This window comes from Caretta caretta, chromosome 2 (genome assembly GCF_965140235.1).
Source record: "Caretta caretta isolate rCarCar2 chromosome 2, rCarCar1.hap1, whole genome shotgun sequence".
Lineage (NCBI taxonomy): Eukaryota > Metazoa > Chordata > Testudines > Cheloniidae > Caretta > Caretta caretta.
Window position 1 is genome coordinate 16,587,123 of NC_134207.1, and position 21,657 is coordinate 16,608,779.

The 21,657-nt window shown below is 38.6% G+C and overlaps 1 protein-coding gene across 14 annotated transcripts in view; it reads right to left on the reverse strand.

Moving 5' to 3' along the window:
• The window catches only part of PHF20L1 (PHD finger protein 20 like 1), a 90,121-nt gene that overhangs the window by 40,466 nt on the left and 27,998 nt on the right, over positions 1-21,657 (reverse strand). For 5 of the 14 annotated variants that reach the window (XM_048841678.2, XM_048841679.2, XM_048841677.2 and 2 more), the window contains exons 6-12: positions 20,455-20,517; positions 16,102-16,309; positions 15,325-15,453; positions 10,450-10,532; positions 6,530-6,782; positions 4,441-4,626; positions 4,035-4,241 (exon numbers count right to left, since the gene is read on the reverse strand). In XM_048841678.2, coding sequence (XP_048697635.1) covers positions 4,035-4,241; positions 4,441-4,626; positions 6,530-6,782; positions 10,450-10,532; positions 15,325-15,453; positions 16,102-16,309; positions 20,455-20,517 — 1,129 coding nt within the window. Of the gene's footprint in view, positions 1-4,034; positions 4,242-4,440; positions 4,627-6,529; positions 6,783-8,351; positions 10,533-15,324; positions 15,454-16,101; positions 16,310-20,454; positions 20,518-21,657 lie in introns of those variants that run through there. The other 9 variants (XM_048841682.2, XM_075124924.1, XM_048841687.2 and 6 more) reach the window with 5 other exon arrangements.

Sequence of the window (21,657 nt, forward strand, 5' to 3'; positions counted from 1 at the left end):
ATGATCACTTAATGAAACCTATCCTGACCTTGTCCTTGTTGAACCTCATCAGATTTCTTTTGGCCCAATCCTCTAATTTGTCTAGGTCCCTCTGTACCCTCTCCCAACCCTCCAGCGTATCTACCACTCCTCCCAGTTTGGTGTCATCTGCAAACTTGCTGAGGGTGCAATCCATGCCATCCTCCAGATCATTAATGAAGATACTGAACTTGACTCAACCCTTTTTTTTAGATCTGAGGATGTCAAAAATCAATGTGTATTTTCTGGGGGTAGCTGAGAAACATCAGATTCAATACGTCAGCCAGTGCTCCCAACAGATTCTGAAACTGCAGTCCTCCAGTGGTGACATTGCCACCACTAGCTTCTCAAAGGATGTGGAAGAAGCCAGCCTGTCAGTACAATCCATGACTTCCATATCATCAGCCATCCTCCAATTTTGACAGGATTTCTGTCTAGATTATCCTCATTCCTGATCAAAGGACAGCCCTCAAGATGGAAGTGTGGTAAGACAACATGGGTAAAAGAACTCTAGTTTTCCGCAGAGAGAAGAAGCTAACAGGAATAGATGTGTCTAGATTCTAGGGTATTCGGGCAAAAAAGAAACCAGTGGTGATTGCTCCTCAAAGAGCCATATTGTCCAAAAGCTCCCCAAGGAAAGGAAATCTGCAGAAAGGGGTATGGGAGAAACCCACGTAAGTAAATACCTATCTAGGAGAAGACCAGACCCCTTCAAAAGTGCATAAGGGTCTTCCAAAGATGAGAGCAAACCAAATGAGCTTCAAAGCCTGTTCCTGATGATGCCAAGGCTAAGTTGGGTAGCTCTTGGAAGGAAGGACTTCTTCAAAGATGAAGAAGGAAGACTATGAGGCAAACTCGAGTTATCAGGCTCAGAAGACCTATGACAAGCCAAGAATATGGCACAGGAGCCAGGGTCTCCCTCTAATTCAAAAACACAGGCTTATCAGGTCACCCAAAGATGGGGTCCTCAGATCCAAGACTCCCTATGGAAGCTTCAGATCCAAATAGCTCAACTGCCTCAGACCTATCCTTCCAACCATAGCACATGTGCTGTTCAGGTGGCTGGTCTGCAGCATGCCACCTAGAAAACTCACCTGAGCTTCCTCAGGACAGAATCACAGGGACGGTGGATAGAAGGGGCAGCAGCGAAGTCCCGCAGCCAGAATTTAAATGTTAACTGTAATACTTTACCAATAAGGCTGATACCTATCGGTTAATCGCTTAACCGGTTAACATTTTACATCCCTATTCAGAACAAGCACTGCCATCTCCAAGAAGCAGAATGATCAAGCCACAGACCCAGAGGTACAGATACAACAACGGGTACCTGGCACCCAAGGAATGATTCCCTCAAACCTGAAGCAGACTACTTTGAATCTTATGTGGAGCCAACAAGCACTGTTAACCTTAGAAAGACCAGGATCTGTGGAAATCAGATCCATCAAATTAGCTTTCACAGCCTTCTGCAGAAGGAAGAGCTGTAAATACTGTCTCATATATTCTGGGCCCAAGATGTAAAACCTCAGACAAACCAGCACACCTCAGGAAATAGTCTTCTCTGAGATGGAGTAAACAATACGAGTACTGACGTGCCAAATATTTCTGATCCACAGCATGCTTTGTTCAAAGCCTGTGTTGTTTTTTTTTTGGTCAGAATAATCCATAGCCTGGACTAAAACCAGGCCCATTCACTGAAGCAGTTTTATGACATTCACTGCGTGAAATAACAGTTAGTGACCAGGACCAAACCACTCAGACCCTAAGCTGGTGCCAAGAGGATACTCTGCAACAAAGCAAACACCTAAAAAGCAACACTAATTACACTAAACTAACCAGCAATCACCCTACCCAACACAGATTCAGCAGGAAAATCAGAATAAATAATGAAATTGTAAAGCTGATGGTCACAACACTTGCAGCGAGCTATGACAACACAGAAACAGATGGTAGCTGGTGCTGCTGGTCCCTCTTTTGTAACCTGGCTCTGAACACACAGATTCCTTGATGGGGGCATACATGCGGCCCCAACGGACACTGCTCTTCTAAATAGTTCTGAGCTCAAGACACTGGGCATCCACATTCAATGAGTGGGTTTCTGTACAATTCTCTATGGAATCTCTAGCTCTCTTTTTTAGCACCACAAGCGAAGTATGATATGAAAAATTGTTATAGAATCTGAAGTACACACTACATTTCAATGCATTGGAGAATTCTTATAAATTACTGTTTGTAATATAGCACAATCAGACAAGAGAAGACAGAGCCACATGCATGAAGTTTCACTGGAGAAGTAGAGAAGAGCAACGTTTAAAAAATTTTAACAAATGAAAATTGGAAATATTTATGGTCCGCTTTATCTTAAAAATATATCTATTTTATAGATTAATAGATTTTAGTGGCAGAAGGGGCCATTATGATCATCTAGTTTAATCTTCTCATAATACAGGTCACAGAGTTTCACCAAATAATTCCTGCCTGGAACTAGGTAACTAAGGCTGTGAATGGGCAAAGAAATCAACCTATGTTCTTATGTTCTATGTGGAGTCAACAGGAATCTGCATTGAGTGGTATCTTTCCAAGAGTGGGGCCATGGAAGTTATTCCATGAATATATCACTATCCACACAATGACATTTAATTTTTCCTGATAAGAATGTACAGTCTCATTTGAGCACAATACTTCAAATAGTGAGTTACAAATATTTAAGAATGTTTCTATATTTTTAAAAAGAACAGGAGTACTTGTGGTACCTAGAGACTAAAAAATACTAGATATTATTAACTTGGGTTTGAATAGAGACTGGGAGTGGCTGGGTCATTACACATATTGAATCTATTTCCCTAAGTTAAGTATCCTCACACCTTCTTGTCAACTGTCTAAGTGGGCCATCTTGATTATCACTACAAAAGTTTTTTTCTCCTGCTGATAATAGCTCATCTTAACTAATTAGCCTCTCACAGTTTGTATGGCAACTTCCAACTTATCTGTATGTACATATATATCTTCTTCCTATATGTTCCATTCTATGCATCCGATGAAATTGGCTGTAGTCCACGAAAGCTTATGCTCTAATAAATTTGTTAGTCTCTAAGGTGCCACAAGTACTCCTGTTCTTTTTGCAGATACAGATTAACACGGCTGCTACTCAGAAATCTATATTTTTAATAATTTATTGCACAAAATTTTATTTTAGAGAACAAGTCGGTCTCCAAATTAATTTTTCAGAACAGTAAAAAGTTCCTACTTTTTGCATTTTTAATCACTTTAGTTAAACAACTCTCAGGCCATCTATACTGCATAAGTAAACTGAATGCATGACTTGAGTGATGGGACCCAACTCTGGCCACCTACTACATGCAGGTGGGACCCCCTGCAGAGCCCCAGTGTGGGGCTCTACACTGACACCAGGGAACAGGTTATAGGATCAGGGATATAAACTTATAAATTACGGGGGGATTTTCAGAAATGTTCATCTTTGGCATCATATATTTCTCCCGTTGAGGTCACTGGAAAAAATCCAGTGGATTTTAAATGAGAGCAGAGCTAGACCAACATTGACTGCTTTTGAAAATCCTACTCTACAAGCATTACTGTATTTTCCCAATCAAACAAATGAAGAAAAAAGTCAAATCAAGACTGGCTAAAGAAAGCTAAATTGATATCCCTAAATTGTAAACCTAAAGCTAAAAGACAAATGAGAATTCCTGAGTTTAACATTTGACAGCAAAGTAGCTTTATTGATATTTATGCTCCTTTTCAAAATTGCTGCTCTTGAGCTTGCGATCCCTACCTGTAGTATAAAACCAGATCCACCTTGAAGAACATTAGAACCAAAGCACTAATGTAGTTCAAAGCTGGGAGAAGACAGAGAATCTAAAAGGATCCCAGAAGGAATGGAAGACTTGAAAGCTTGTAACAGAAAACCTATCCCTTCATTTTGTATGATTGAACACATACAATACACTTACATACCCTGCAGCTATAAACCTAACTGCTTGTGAACTGAATCTCTTTACCTGACGCTGTTGTAGCTACTCTTCCATCAGTTACTGCTTTGGAAGAATGATATGTAATCATCTGAGTATCTTCCTTTTCTTTACTGGGGTACTCATTACGGAAAGTGGATTCTGTGGATAATGGTGCTGTAACTTCCAAACTACGGCTTAAGTCAAGAGGGAGACATGGTCCACGCTTCTCAAGTGACATATGAGCAACATCAGGTACTACACAAAAAAAAGAATGTAATATTAACAAAGATATATAAGCCCAACAAACAACAGGGTCGCAGTGTTACAATAAACGAACAGCATATAGCTAAAGGTACTCAATGTTAGTGAAAGATATGGTGAAAAAAAATGTGAAAGGTCTTATTCTTTATGATTGTTTCTCTTGGGTTGTTCTTTATTAGATTAAATACATTACCCTCTGATATTGATGGCTGTTGATTTTGAGCACTGATGGAGAACACTTTTCCATCAGTGACTGGAGAGGGAGAAGGAACTTTTTGTATAGACTCATCAGGCAACGAGCAAGTGGCTAAACGCTGTGATCTTCTTCTCCTCTGGCTATATTTGTAGGATCTAGGGGGATTCACTGGCTGTGATGGACCTAAAAAGAGATCTTTCAATGTTCATGAAGTAGAGATACGTCATAATCTTACGGAAATATTTTAAGATCTAGAGAAGGGTCATGCTTTACATAGTTCTCTTCTGCAGAACTGCTAATCACATTGTGCTTTGTAAAAATGATTAAAAACTATGAATATCAGATGAATGTTAATGTTTGAGGCAAGATTTTGGTTTTTTGCTTCATATATTACTATAAGAATTTGAGGATCTAGCCTCCATGGATATAGAGGAGGTCCTTATGCAAATAACCTATTTGCATTAAGGGGAGCCACTTCACAAATCAATAAGAAAGTAGACAGCTTAAAGTTTAAGAAACAATAGGATTTCCAGTATAGCAACATAATTGTCACAGTAAGACTTTAAAATAAACTCTCAAAAAGTAATGGTTCATTTTAGTTCTAATCTCTCCACTTTCTGCTAAATTGATATTAACACCCTGGTAACAGCAAATACAGAAACATTAACTGTCAATGCACTACATAGCAAGAAGTCTAAACCCCAGCACGAAGAATCTCAAATGAAGAGAAATATATGTAGATATTATAGGCCTGATTCATTAAAAAAATAAAACCTCACTTATGCATGTTTCATATATTGTACTTGGGGAAATGTGCTTTACCTGCATAAATTAGAGTTTTGTAAATCATTAATTCTTTTTCCTCCTTGCCTTACCTAGCTTCCGCTGTGTCATACTAAAGATTTGCAGTAGCAACAAAAATTACATTTCTATTTTAAAAAAAGTCAAAAGAGGTGGGAGCTGTTACAAACCATAATAAAAAAATTAGGTATCTAGGCAATGAAGATACAGTTTGTTTGTTTTTTTAATGGCAAGCAAATGTATAGCTTCAGTCCAAAACACAAAACCTCCTCAAGCAAAACTACTTACCGACATCTTGGGGGTATTGCAACATGTGTGGATGACAGTGTTTTGTGGGGGAAATTTATAACATGATTTAAAACCAATTATATTTATTGAGAGAATACAGAAAACTGAACTGGCTCATCTCCCTCCCCCATTCAATTAAAATTTGCTACAAGTTTAAGAGACATTTATCTCCTCAAGAAGATGTCAACTGTAGATGTAAGGATGCAACATGTGATGAAGGAGTCCTCTTCAGGCCTTATTTTGTCACAGCTCTGGGAGTGAAGCAAAACGTAGGCTTTTGCTTTACAGAAACCCATGTTAGTTATAACTGTTGACTGCACGACTTTGCCTTCTTTGAGCAACAACATGTCTTTAAGAGGTGAAGCTCAAAACAAATCTGAAAAGGCTACACTATCCCTCTCCAGTAAAAATAACATATAGAGAGTGAGTAATGCTCAAAAATGTAATACAATCATTCAAGGATGTTATGCAGCAGATAAGTTTCAACAACTCTTCTGTCCACCAACAATATCTTGATATTTTGCAAACCTGTTCCATGTTTTAAAAAGGCTGAACTACTAAGGTGTTTTCACACAGGTACATCAAAACAGTCCACTGAAGGCAGAGTTCCTCAATGATGGAAAGGAAAGATCCACAAGAAAACTGCACATATTTTTAATGAATCAGGCCCTTTAAGAAGAGGTGTTTGTTTTCTCCTGTATCACTAGTACCATTAGTGTGGAGATTCATACAATGGAACTTAAAATCATTAAAAGCCATGACTTTCTACTACCATAAAAGTGCCATTATTACTTGCACCATAATTCACATACCACATTACGTGACTTTACTTTTTATAAGTTTGAGCTATCCCTAATGCACCCACTTACGTTTGAATTTTTTTTTATAAAAAGCAGATTCATTGTAAAAAGCAACATTAATTTACAATCAATTATTTTTCTGTATATTTCTTATGACTATAAGGAATTATGGTATTTTTTAAAATGTCTGTGCTCACTAGTTTTATTTATCACAGAAGAAGGAAGCTGAGAGACCAGTGTCAAATCCTCGACTTGTATTAACTCTGGGGAAAGTGGTGATTTAGGGGGCTTTATACACCCAGAAGAATCTCCAGATTCTTGTTTGCATTTCTTGCTGCGAGCCTTTCCTGAAGACAAAGTTGAGGATAACAGTGCAGGTTTCTGAGTGTTGGCAGAACTGCTAATATCAGCTTCATTTTTTTTCTGACTTTGAGGTTTAGGTGAAATCTCCTGAATAAATAATAAGAAATTGATACTTTTATTTCAGTTTCTTCATTGTGGTTCTTGTATTCTACTTTGATCTTTTTTAGCATCTTTAGTATTCAAAAACATTTATTCAAAAACATTTTTAAAGCCAACATTTAACATTTCCAATACAAATGAAAAACAGACTCAAATGTATCAAAGTAAAAGTTGAGCAAGCTGTTTGTTTTTAAAGGGACACTGCCAATGACTTTCATCCTTAAAAGTTTCTCTTCGTTTCTCATTGCTTGCAATACCCTCAAAAAAAGCTTAAACACATTATTTTCTCCTACCAACTATCCAATATCCATTTGACAAATAGTGCATTTTGCTGTTTTTCTAATACAATAAAATACTTTTCATGTCCATCTCTCTCTCTCTCTCATTATGAACCATCATCATCAATGTTTTCGGCAAGAATAAAGAATGACTTAGAGAACAACACTATTGCTACTAACCAGAATGGAAAGTAGATATGTTAGCTTTGTTGTGATCACACCACAAATCAGAAGTTAAGTTTCTCAGCAAGAGTCATCCATTTAAAATAAATATTTAGAAGTTGGATGTCATTTTCCACAAATTTACTTCAATTTTGAAGAACCACCTGAAAAGGTTGACAGTGCCCCTTTAAGGAAAGTCTTAGAACAACAAACAATAATGAAATTTGAGCACAACCCCTTTCAGTGCTGGGAGTCTGGATTTCACCACACTACTTGCTTGTGCTAATGTTTCATGAAATCGCAACTTCTAGCACCACGGGGTTAAATAGATTGTTAACTGTAAAAAAACAAGCAGATAAAATATAGGCTAAAAAAAACCAACACTTTTTGAAAAGCAAAATATGCTGCATTTTCTAAAGCTGAAAATGTTCACCCTTCCTTTTAATGCATGTACTGAAATATTTAAAAATAATTAATCTGAATTTACAGCAATTAGCATTTTACATTTTTTGCTAGAAGGAGGTTCTCTTACAAGCTGAGTAATCTGTAACAATATTAGTACTTGCCCAATAATGGCAGCTTGTACATATCTGAACACATGACCTCAAATTTGTTCCATCTATTGCCCAGTTGAATATGCATCATGGTATTATGTTAGCTAATAAAACCATAATTATGAAAGTGTAAACTTTTGTTTCTAGAACGTGCGTGCCACTTTCTCCAAAAAGATTTCACTCCACTAACATTTGGGGGCATTTCCCAGTTTTCAGACCTCTCTACTTCAGAGGACTGCATTTTTGGTACTGAATAGAAGCTCTCTTTTCCACTGGAACATGGGAGCTGCAAGTTCCAGTGGAAATATAAAAAAAAGCAGCACACACTACATACTTTAAAAAGGGCACCCTTGCGTGCTATATGAATGGCATGCTGGAAGTACCACGTAAAATTCCGGTGCAAAGTGTCCCATTCAGTTATCCCCAGTTTTATCCTTGAATCAGCTCATTATACACATGATTTAAGTGAAGTTTATTCATTTAAATAAAATATTCCATGAACTGTAGCGTATACCTATGCTGATTACAAAAAGGTATTACCAGAAATTAATTAGAGCCATAACTTGTAAATAAACAATTTTATTGTTCATCTTCACATATGTGAAAGACATTACTACAGCGTCCATTACTTTCAAATTACAAAGTTATTTAAACAAGATTTAAAAAATTAAATTAAATATTTTGATAAGGTGCTTAACCCCTTAACAAGGACAAACTAACATTAAAAAACCTTAATGAATTAAAGTTATTCATCTAAGCAGGTCTTGCTCAAAAGGAAATATAACATTACATAACCCTAATACACTTAAATAAAACTACTGAATCTACACGTAACAGTCTGAGGTTTTTGGGCTTAAGACAGTTGTAAATTTAAAAAAGAGTTATAAATATAATTTCATCAGCACAGTATGTTTTTGGCTGTTGGCCTGAATATTACTGTGTGCTGTATTACATTATTTAAAAACACACTACAAGACATTTTACCCAATCAGTATTACAGTGGTAGCAGACAGTATCTCTGTCAGCTTTGCCATTTTAGGAGTTTATAACTCGGCCATTTTAATTTACATTTGGGCTGGAATTTAGCAAAAAAATTTGAGCTCAGACACTCCCACCCCCACTTAATCAGTTTATGTTTGACTGGTTTTTTATTTTTCTTTTCAGTTAGAAGAAAGGGGAAAAGTAGTACATTTGTTGGGTTTTGGATGCTTTGCTTTTTAAGAACTCATAACTAAAACAAGTATTTTCAAAACCGTTTTGCAGACCATTAGTCAGTGAATGGTGACAGTCCCTTCTGGATATTTTGTTATTTCTAATCAACAAAGTAAAAATAGAAACAGCCGAGTTATTTTAGATTGAGAAGTTACTATTCAGAAGTTTCTGTTAATATGCACTGTAATCTATACTGTTGCATATGGTCTTAATAAATGGCAAAATCCCATTCATTTCAATGGGACTCTGCACAGTAAGATTTACAGTGTAATGATTCTTCCAGAAATGTCATGCTGTCAGACATTTCAGTTTTTTGCACACAAAGTATTATACAAAAATACTAAGAAATTATAGCATCTTTAATATGCAAAAATTTGAGAAGTGGAATATCATGTAAATATATCATAAACCATTATGCAAAATATCAGTCAATGCATTGACACCTTAGTAGCTCAGAATTAACCATTACAGTGGCAGCATTAAAAGTAGAACCATAACTTTTCATTGACAGCACTCTGGATTTGAGACGCTCAGATCCAGTACAGTGTCAATGGAAAAACTATAGCAATGCCACCATATATCAGGACTAAAGAACCAGTTACAAGAAACACAGTATCAAAGTTTGGGGTAGGGATTATTTTAAGAGTGTGGTGGGGCTTGTGAAGAAAGGAAGTGCTCTTTTTAGATGGTTTGTTTAAAACAAACCATTAAAAAAATGAAAATTAATACAAAATAGCCATATTCATAGATTAAGGATCTTATTTAAGCCAACAAAAGCAAAAATATCAAGAGTTAAGGCTGCCACTTCATCCTTAGCTTGCTTTACTGTGCTTAGGTAGTCAGCCCTTTTAGCATGCAAGATCATGCATAATTCTGAGACTCAAGCAACACCTGAACACAATGGAATGAGCCAGAGATAGGGAGGCAACCTTCAATTCTTCAAATAAGTGGTTTTAAATCAGACCCCTAACATTAAAGTTTCTTTTTTGTACGTATTAAAATATACATCTTAGCAAAATGTATGGCTCATTGAACAGTTCATAAAATACACACAGTCTACAACACCAATTCTTACAATAGAAAAGAAACTTCTTACAAAAGAAGTTTTACTAGATGCCAAAAACCCTGTTTCAAACCACAAATCAAATTTGTGTAAGGGTCTTTTTCTTAGCCAGTTGTGGGCATGGTTCCAGCTATAAAACCTTGGGACCGCTGTTTCCTAGCCTTTGACTCCTTGGAGACAGTAACTCATTTATGAAAATTAAAGTTAACACTGTCATTTGTGTCAATTTACTTGTATGTTTCTGGCTATGCAGAGATGTAAACATAAGATCAAATATTTCGTTCCCTGTCACTGTTTCTGAAGGGGCAATTTTGTTATGGATACTATATCTCCATGGCACACTCCAGTGGGAACCTTGCAAAAGAACAAACTCTACCATTTCATACCTGCTCCAGGACTGGAGCTGTTTCTTTGTTGCCTTCCTTTTTTTCAGCACCATCCACAACAACAGCTTTGGATGCCAACAAACCTTAAGAGAAAAGTTGCACAGAGATATTTAGAATGGGTTGATTTTTTTATTTTATCATTTGCAATCATCAGGTTTTATGAAAAACATAAATGTGAACAAAAATTAAAACATTTTCATCTATAAAAAGATTCTCTCTGAAACCCCCTTGTATGGAGTCTTTATTTAAAAGAACAAAACTTATGAGATCCTGCCTACAATTCACAGGCCCTGTATTATAAATGAGGATTAGCACCGGCCATTCCAGTAACACTCCCAGAGAGGAAAAAGGAGCTCCAATGCTATGACCCTCAACCGCAAAGCAATTGTGCTTCAAAAGCCAGGCCTACAATCGAAGTAAATTTTCAACCTTTTGATTTTAGGAGGTTATTTAGAATTCCTCCCTTCACTCATTCCCCCCACAGTTGGTCTGTGTGTGCTTTCCTAATGGCTATAAGTAGGGCTCTACCAAATTCATGGCCATGAAAAACATGTCATGGACTCTGAAATCTGGTCTTTTGTGTGCTTTTACCCTGTACTAAACTTTTACCCTATACAGATTTCATGGGGGGAACCAGAGTTTCTCAAATTGGGGGTCCTGACCCAAAATGGACTTGCAGGGGGGTTGCAAGGTTCTTTCAGGGAAGTCACGGACAGTGGCGGATTAGCTACTGGGTCAATGGGGCCCCGGCCAATTGGGGCACCCCCATGCCCCACTCTGCCCACCCAGCACTCCTGCTAGGGAGCAGGGCTGGGGCACGGGGGCTTGTCCTGCTCTGCCCGACCGCCCGGAGCTCCTACCGGGGAGCAGGGGAAGCCCCTGCGCCCTGACCCCGCTCCCCAGCAGAAGCACAGGGGGAGGGAGACGGGGGCGACTGCAGTTGGAAGGGGCGGGGAAGGGCTCCCACTTGTTCTGGCCCAGGGCCTCAGAAAAGCGTAATCCGCCACTGGTCACGGTATTGTCACCCTTACTTCTGCACTGCCTTCAGAGCTGGGCAACCGGAGAGTGGTAGTTGTTGGCCAGGTGCCCAGCTCTGAAGGCAGTGCCCCACCACCAGCAGCACAGAAGGAAGGGTGGCCATACCATACCATGCCACCCTTCCTTCTGTGCTGCTGCTGGCGGCGGGTCTGCCTCCAGAGCTGGGCTCCCAGCCAGCAGCCACCGCTCTCCAGCTGCCCAGCTCTGAAGGCAGCGCCACTGCCAGCAGCAGGCTAGAAGTAAGGGCAGCAGTACCACAACCCCCACCAAACAATAACCTTGTGGACCCCCTCTCCCCCACACCTCCTTTTTGGGTCAGGATCCCTACAATTACTACACCATGAAATGCCAGATTTAAATAGCTGAAATCATGAAATTTATTATTTTTAAAATCCTAGGACCATGAAATTGACCAAAATGGCCTGTGAGTTTGGTAGGGCCCTGGTTATAAGTTACAGTTGCAGAGTTCCCATCAAAGTTTGCCTGTTATGTAGTCTCATCTTTTTTAACAGGCCCATGCAAATCCTTTCTGGACTAAACAAAACGCTGAAGCATCTAACTGTTAGATTCTAACACAAGGAAAAATCTTACAAAGGCAAGTGGATAGACTAGATCAGAGGTTCTCAAACTGTGGTCCCCAGACCACCAGTGGTCTACGAGCTCCATTCAGGTGGTCCATGTATAGTTCCCTCTAAGATGCACGCCTGGGCGGCCGTACACGAGAAAACGAAGAGCCACCCACCTAATTAGTGGAGCTGTGCAGGCGTGGCTCCACTAATTAGATGCCTGGACCCTGGAGAAGACGCACATGTAAGGTGAGGTGGTGGGCTTTGGGGGAATAGGGAGTAGGTGGAAGGGGGAAATGGGATGAGAAGAAGGGGTGGGGGGGAATTTGGGACGTGCAGGGCTGTGGTGGCCAGAGAAATAGGCGACTTTCCCCAGCTCCAAGGCTGCGGCTGCTGGGGAGAGACGGCCCTCCTTCCCATCCCCAGTTTAGGGACTGCCGTGGTGGGGGAGAGAGAGCACATCCATCGTATCATAAAGGTAAGACTACGGATATTAAAATAGGAGCTGTGTGTGCTTTTATATGTAGAATAAAAAAACAATTATTATTAATTTTTTTTAAATATAGCTCTTTTATCCAAAGCGCTTTATAATAGTTAGCTAAAGGTACAAACAACATATGGAAAGATTGAGTGGTCCGCCAAGACCCTCAGCAATTTTCAAGTGGTCCGTGAAGAAAAAGTTTGAAAACCACTGGACTAGATTACCTAATCAGAATTTTCATTCTCTATGATTTAAGAACATAAGAATGGCCACACTGGGTCAGACCAAAGGTCCATCCAGCCCAGTATCCTGTCTGCCAACAGTGGCCAATGCCAGGTGCCCCACAGGGAGTGAACCTAACAGGTAACGATCAAGTGATCTCTCTCCTGCCATCCATCTCCACCCTTTGACGAACAGAGGCTAGGGACACCATTCCTTACCCATCCTGGCTAATAGCCATTAATGGACTTAACCTCCATGAATTTATCCTGTTCTCTTTTAAACTCTGTTATAGTCCTAGCGTTCTTACTTAACCTCCTCGGGCAACAAATTGCACATGTAGACTATGCGCTGTGTGAAGAAGAGCTTCCCTTTATTTGTTTTAAACCTGCTGACCATTAATTTCATTTGGTGGCCCCCAGTTCTTATATTATGGGAACAAATAAATAACTTTTTTCTTATTCACTTTCTCTACACCACTCATGATTTTATATACCTCTATCATATCCCCCCCTTAGTCTCCTCTTTTCCAAGCTGAAAAGTCCTAGCCTCTAATCTCTCCTCATATGGGACTCGTTCCAAACCCCTAATCATTTTAGTTGCCTTTTCTGAACCTTTTCTAATGCCAGTATACCTTTTTTGAGATGAGGAGACCACATCTGTACGCAGTATTCAAGATGTGGGCGTACCATGGATTTATATAAGGGCAATAAGATATTCTCCGTCTTATTCTCTATCCCTTTTTAAATGATTCCTAACACCCTGTTTGCTTTTCTGACTGCCGCTGCACGCTGCGTGGACATCTTCAGAGAACTATCCATGATGACTCCAAGATCTCTTTCCTGATTAGTTGTAGTTAAATTAGCCCCCATCATATTGTATGTATAGTTGGGGTTATTTTTTCCAATGGCCATTACATTATCCACATTAAATTTCATTTGCCATTTTGTTGCCCAATCACTTAGTTTTGTGAGATGTTTTTGAAGTTCTTCACAGTCTGTTTTGGTCTTAACTATCTTGAGCAGTTTAGTATCGTCTGCAACCTTTGCCACCTCGCTCTTTACCCCTTTCTCCAGACCATTTATGAATAAGTTGAATAGGATTGGTCCTAGGACTGACCCTTGGGGAACACCATTAGTTCCCCTCTCCATTCTGAAAATTTACCATTTATTCCTACCCTTTGTTCCCTGTCTTTTAACCAGTTCTCAATCCATGAAAGGATCTTCCCTCTTATCCCATGACAACTTAATTGACGTAAGAGCCTTTGGTGTGGGACCTTGTCAAAGGCTTTCTGGAAATCTAAGTACACTATGTCCACTGGATCCCCCTTGTCCACATGTTTGTTGACCCCTTCGAAGAACTCTAATAGATTAGTAAGACATGATTTCCCTTTACAGAAACCATGTTGACTTTTGCCCAACAATTTATGTTCTTCTATGTTTAAGTAATAGGGACTCCATGTGACCCTGATAATAGATCCACTGGGAAACTAGTATTTTTAAACAGTGCTAGTTCTTCATTCACAAATCCATATACAACACTACTAATATACATTTAACAACCAGATAATAGAAACAGCCAACAGTTTTAAACCTGATGTTCAGATTTTTTTTTTTTTCCATTTTATGCACAGAGCTTGTTGTTGCCCAGCCAATAAGTAGGTGTTTCAGAGCTGCTTTGTCCGGGAACTTTTATTTTATTACTTAATATCTCTAGTAAATAATGTTGGTGAGGAGACCCAGCTCGCTTGAAGATGCCTAAAGAAAAACTAAAGCAGAGGCAGCAAGATATCTTTGACTTCAAAGTCTTCTGCAATCAGTGGCCCCAAGAAGAAGCTACTTCTTAACAGAGGTTGTTATCCATACTGAACAGTCTGCTACAAGATATAGGTACTGCATTCCCTGGTAAATTAGATACCCTCACAACCAATTCAGAACACACTAAACTGGAGGCATATCACTTAGTGAACTCTGGGCTCTCCTAAAGTAACACATTTAGAACACTGGAATACTGCAAATCCGTCAGTAACCTAGGTGACTTTTCATTAAGGAGTTGTTATTAAGCTTCTGTGCCCCACAAGGATCCACTACAGGAAATTGTATTCTATTCCTTACCACGTGTGTTATATCAGTTTGCTGCATTTTTTTTTCAAATTAAGCAGAACATTGTCTCCAATCCAAGATGTGCAAAGACATTACTTAAAAAAAACATATTAATCAATCATGAATTTACTGCAAAGCAGAACCCCACTAATTTGCAGTACTGAGTGGAAGTCATTACGAGTTTATGCAATTCATAAATTAACAAACAAGATCTCAATTCTGCACCTTGTTCAAGCAGGAGAACCCCTGCACTTACGTGGGCCCCAAATACAGACCTTATGTCAAAATCTTGGAACAGGGTTGGCTTTATTACTCTTTGTGTAGTGCTTTGAGATCATCAAAAACAATAACTGCAAAGTATTAATATAACTAACAAACATGTACTGATCTACCGTAGCACTTTATGTACAAGCGTAAACATTTGGATATGTTAAAAAGTAATGATGTTCTCAATAAAAAGGTAATTTACCAGTGATTTTGTTAAGACGAGCTCTCTTTGCCTGAAATGAGTTGCCTAGATTACTTTTCCTCTTGTTCGATAATGTATTCTCTGCCCGCACAAATGCCATCTTTGGAACGTCTACTACTGGGAATCCTACTTTTAAAAGAACAGACATGGAAGAGTTCATCTACAAATTCACATTTCATAAACATTTCTTACCAACTGTAAATATTTCAATGCAAAATATATTCTAAGATGAATGAATAGGCTTTTATGTGCCATAACAGGCAGTTTAAAGATTTATAATTAACAATATACAGAAAAATATTACCTTGAAATTTTAAGTAATAAGTTAACAGATATTAACTTTGTTGACGTGATCAAGATTTACTGATTCAGAGGTAAAGTCTAGATGGCCCTTAAAACATGAAGGCATATGTATTACATTGTCTTCAAAAATATCTAGAAATCTCCATTATAACCATGAATCATTAGAATTTTAGTTTTTAAAAAAAACTCATAAGGGAAAATGAAATAAGAGATCTAGAAAAACAAACTTCTGATCTCTTCTGAGCCACTTAGGAAGCAGAAATTTGCACATAAATCTAAATGATTAACACTGTTGCAGATCTCAGTATTGAAGTGTACTAGGATACAAACACCAACTTCCTCTAGTCTAGAACCATTGGCAGTACCATTTTGCAACATGAACAAAAGAGATTCTGAGGCCAATAGTAACTGGACAGGCAGAAAAAACAATATTTGCAGCCTTTAGAAAAATAAGCACTAGAATATAGTTTGTACCGAACGTTTCACTCGATGTAGGCTCCTCTTCTTTTTTCTGGACTTCCTGTATGATCGTAGAGGTTGAGGTTTCTTCCTTCTTTGAAGGTACTTTAAACCATTTTCTCTCCTCTTTATCTTTATTGCTGTTTGCACTGGTCCGCGGTTTACTTCCTGCTTTGTTCTTGGCTGCTGCTGCTGCTGCAGCTTTGACCAAAGCTATCCAATCCTCCAAAAAGAAAACAAAGGTGGAGGAGCATTAGTAGCTGTTTGCGACATTCAAACAGAATCCATTTACAAATAGTGACCAACCTCATCCAGAATTGACAAGTACATTTATGTTTAGTTTTATGACTACTGCCCGTGATTCAGTAAAATGTACTTTCCAAATTGTCTACATAGTCTAACTAGAATCTACCTCGTGGATTTAAAAAAAATAACAAAAACACTGCATATGGAAATTAATCTCTATGATTAGCCTTTCAAGCACTATTGTGCCCTAATAACTAATCTGTAAACTATAAGAGTTACAGCAATACAGGAACTGTCATACTGGAACAGACCATTAACTCCATTATCCTGTCTCTAGTTGTAGCCTACACTAATCTAGCTATTTCAAATGGAAGACCAATCCCTCTGTGCCCCACACATGTCTATCAAACTACACAATCCATGGGCAGGAGAATTCTTTCTAACCTAAGCCGAGGATCAGGTAATGACCTGAAGCAATGGTAACTCTGGGACAGCAATTTCTAGAGTAACTGCAAATACTGTTCCTACTGTATTCAATTTTCAAGCTTCATCCAATAATCTCAAATGGCTCTATAAACAGCAATTAACTGTCACAATCCACCTGCAAGGTAGGAAGAGATTACTATCATTTTAGAGATGGGTAGGTAAACTGGCACACAGGGAATTCAAGTGACTTGCCCTTGGCCACACAGTGAATCTAGGTGTCTTGACCCAGATCCCCTCTTCTAACGACTTGACAACTCTACCACAGTAAGCCAATTGTCTTAACATCTTGCAGCAGTGTTTTCCATGGAAACATTTTGTTACAATTTGAATGATTGAAAACAATTGAACATATTTTTAAACTTTTTGAAATAAAAGATTTATTGACCACATGACTGTTTGATCTCATTAATGTTTTATATCTGTATGTACATATGTTATGTTTAAATTGTACTGTGTGTGCATGTGCATGTGCGTGAAATATGGATTATAAATATCCCTAGAGCAAAGACCACATTTTCTTCTCTGTTTGGTGGAGACAGCGCTCAGTAAGTAATCAAGTATTTCCTTTATTCATTTAAAATGTGCTGAATTTAATCTGGATTATTTCCTTGTTAGTGTATTATGGAATACATTAAAAAACAATACCTGATTGGCTTTCACTCTTCCAATCATACTTGACTTATTTCTAAACTAGACAATTGCAATCCTTTTAATCTCTTTACATATGGAAACCTCTCCATCCAATACCTCTACCATTTTTTCCAATTACCATTCAGTGGACCTTTTCTATTTTCTGTGCCCCCTTTAAGGTGTCATGAGGACATATCTTCAGTTAAAATCTTTTTCTGCATTATTCTCTATCCCTTCTTCATACAACCCAACCGTTAATTTATATTTCTACCACTTTTCTGCACTGAATATGCATCTCCACTGTGTAATCAACTACACATTTTGTGACGGTGATAGTTTCAACACACCAATAGTAAGCAAGGTCCCTTTTTCAGGAATTAGACAGTGAGGCAAGAAGATCAGGTAACTTTCCTGTGACGTTGACTGTTTCTTCTCTATAACATTACACCTCTATCCCGATATAATGCTGTCCTCGGGAGCCAAAAAAAATCTTACCGCGTTATAGGTGAAATCATGTCATACCAAACTTGCTTTTGATCCACCGGAGCGTGCAGCCCCGCCCCCTCGGAGCGCTGCTTTACTGTGTTATATCAGGTCGCGTTATATTGGGGTAGAGGTGTATTTGCTTCACATTCTCCCCTTATCCTGCGGTCCCCCAGGATAAGTTAGTTATGCATGTGTCTGAATATCATTAACTTAGAATTCACCTCCACAGATTTAGATACCACCAACTACACATATTGAAAAGACAAAGCCCCTACCCCAAAGAGTTTCCAGTATGAATCTCTTCTGAGCTAACCTACAAAACTAACTGTAAAAGTGTAGACATGTGGATCTTCAACAACGTATACTATACTCATTTGTGCCCGGTCACAAAATTGAAGAAATCTTTCATTTGGTGCAGCTTCATATAGTAGCATTATTATTTATACAGCACCAGAGATATGGATGGTACCTTATAGATGGGAAAGAAAAGACAATTCTAGTAACAAAGAGCTTACAATGCAAGAGACACAACATAGGAAAACAACAGTAAAAAGGAGAAAGGGAGAGAGAATGTCATGAAGATACTTGTAGTTTATGTATGCTGGTAGACCCCCTTCTGTGATTTATATTTAAATGTGTATTTACTTAGTGCAGTTTAGGTAAACAAGTTGATAGATGTGAGCATGTGAGGGAACGTACAGATCCTTGGTGCCCCATAGGTGGCACTGCATGAGTGATGTCCATAAGTGGGGGTCCTGCTGAGTCACACAGTGGCATGGTGATTTGGGTTAAATCCCAACAAGGTTTCTAAGGTCAGGCTTTCAAATTCCCATAGGAAAGTGCCACCCTGAGAGGAGGGTGACTGGGGCTTGGTTTCTACCTTTACTTGTGCACAAGTTATTTTTTAAGCCCAGGCCATACAAGGTTTTGGAGGTGCAGGTAAGGAGGAACCACATAGAGACTGCATGACTAGAAGCCAAGACAGGAAGGTCTGGAGACAAGAACTGTCCTATTTATATTGTTCTGTGTTTAAAGACTGTTATACACAATGAAGGAAACTGGCCAGAGACTTCGCTAGTCTCTTTTTATTTTGGTTGAGTGCCCTATGACAGATCATTTCATGTGTAAGAAACTAAGGGATGTAATCTTCTCTTGATAAGCACAGAAATTCCTGTTCAGAAAGAAACCATCTTCAAATGTAAGCTCAGAGTTTATTTACAACCTTTTATAAAACTTGTATAAGGAAAAATAAAGAGAAGAAGAAGAAAGGTGGACTCTAAATCTGAATGAGTTTGAAGTCTTTCTTGAATTGGGATTGTTACCTGGTCTCTAACGTAACAGCCAGCCACAATACTGAGATGTAGCCAGACTCAGTAACCTGTCATTCAAATAATTTTAATCATATCAGTAACAGCAGCTTTTTTGGCATGCACTGTGTATACAAATCCCAAGATCCAGTTACTACCAAGTTAGAACAGAGCAATCTCAAGTACAGTTCTCCTGAAATAAGTTCATCCCCTTCCTCCCCAGTGCTCTGAGTAGCCATTATGAATCACTTTGTTCTGATTACCCATTGCCTTCAGAATTCCCTATGATCAAACCACAGCAAACATGGCGGCCTCCACTTCTAAGCCACAATGTTCACCCCAAATGACCTTTTTTCCCTTCAGTATTTCCTCCTTGCCACTTAAGGAAGGCTTAGTTCCTTTCTTTCTCCTCCTATCCCCACTACAAACATTTTTTTAATTAACCTGTCCAGGGCTATATGGGATAACAGAGTAATAGGAAGCAGTCAGGAGATAAAGCAGCAGTTGTGGTTTTGGACAAATGGATGGAATTCTGAGAAAAGTCAAAGCAAAAAGACTTGCATAATAACTTATCATTAAGGAAGTCACTGCGCTCTAACTGGTTAAAAATGGCCCTTGCTAGAGTTCAGGGACTGGCATACTGCATGACTGTATAGCAAACCATACAGTCATTACAAAAATCAGATCAACTAAGCCAAACTTCAGGAAACTGCATAATAAAGAAATAAGTTAGTAGGAACCATCCAGCATACCTATATATTGATTGGCTAGAACAACTGCATTTTAATAATCATATAACTGCAACAGTGGGAAGGCAAAAAGCAGTAGCATTTCTAAAATCCATCCCTTCTGCCAACACCTGGATTTATGACCTGCCACCTCTCTCTTCAGCTATCACAACTACCACCTCTATACTTCTCTGTCTTCCTCTTCTGGCACTCCTACCACATTACCCCTCCCACCACGCACATCCACACCCACACCCACACACCCCTTTCTAGTTCACTGGCTGTTTCTAAATCAAGACTGGATTCCTTGCTCTCACATTCAACACCTGATACAGCTCTGCCCTACCTACATCTATGATCTCAGCTCTTGTTTTCTCCTATCATCTCTTCTTTGTCTCTGTCCCAATTGTGCCTTTTTTCCTCAGCTTCCTCTTCCTATGTACCAAGTTCCCTCCCTCTCCTTCAAATCCCTCCTCAAAACTCACTTCTTTTGGTTCGATTTCCGTCACTAATCTCAGCTCCGGCGCTATCTGCTCCCTCTCGCGCGCCTAATTATATTGAAGATAAAACAAAAAAACATGAAACAGAACAAATAAGTTATCTGAATTATTTGTAAGTGCTCCCCAAGGGCGGTTTTCATTCTCCCCCTTTTCCATTTCTTCTCTTCCCCATCTCTGTTGCATTTCTGTCTAAATTTTAAAACGTAGCTAATCCAAGCAGGAACCTGGTCTGTACTCTCCATATAAATAAGAATACAAAAATGTTTGTATAGTTTTTGTTTTTGCCTTTCCACCCTCACAGCTGAAACTTTTGAATACACACAAATACTGTAGTATTAAAAAAAATTTACTTAGAATGTTACAAGTTCTACAGTATCACTCACTTTAAAGAGACAATGTGAACTTAAAATCACATTTCCATCTGAAAATATTACACCTATTTTTGTTACAAATAACTCCAAAGATTACTGGAGTAGAAAAATCAAAGAATAGTCTCTTCTTCAGTGTGCTCAATTTGTGCATTTGACAGTACTTTGGGTATAACCACTTTTACTGTTCTAATGGTCACTTGCATCACTCATGCACTGCTCTTAGGTACACACAAGAGACGACACAAGTAACAAGGGGAGCAGAAAAAATCCTTATACAAAAATGTTAATGAAAGTTATATTTTATATGGACTCACTATTTTAAAGGTGATAGAAAATGAATTTGTAGGCAACTTTTAGTGAATTAAAAATATCAAAACATTGCCTCTGTAATTCTCACGTCAGCTTGCACACTAATGGACAAAATTATTTTTGCGGACATTCAACATTTTCAGAAAAAAACGTTGCATGTTAATACCTTACTATTATTTTAAAAGTAATACAATTTTAAACCTAAATGCCAACTCTCTCAGGGTGCGGTTTCTATACAAGCATTTGGGGGGGAAAGGGGAGGGCAGGAGGGGGAGAAATCCCAACAGGAAAAAGGTTCTGGGTCTGAATTTAACAAATAGTATCACAGGTTCATCTGATGCATGACTTTCATACCAAATTATGTTGGGGGGGGGGGGGGTGTCTTCTTTGAGAAATCATACAAAAACCTATGCCTGTCCAATAATTCCTGGTAAGTGCCTTCTTTTAGAATAAAAGAACAGTTTTAGTTTGAAACAAAGCTTAGTCTTAGATAACTTTGACCTTCAAA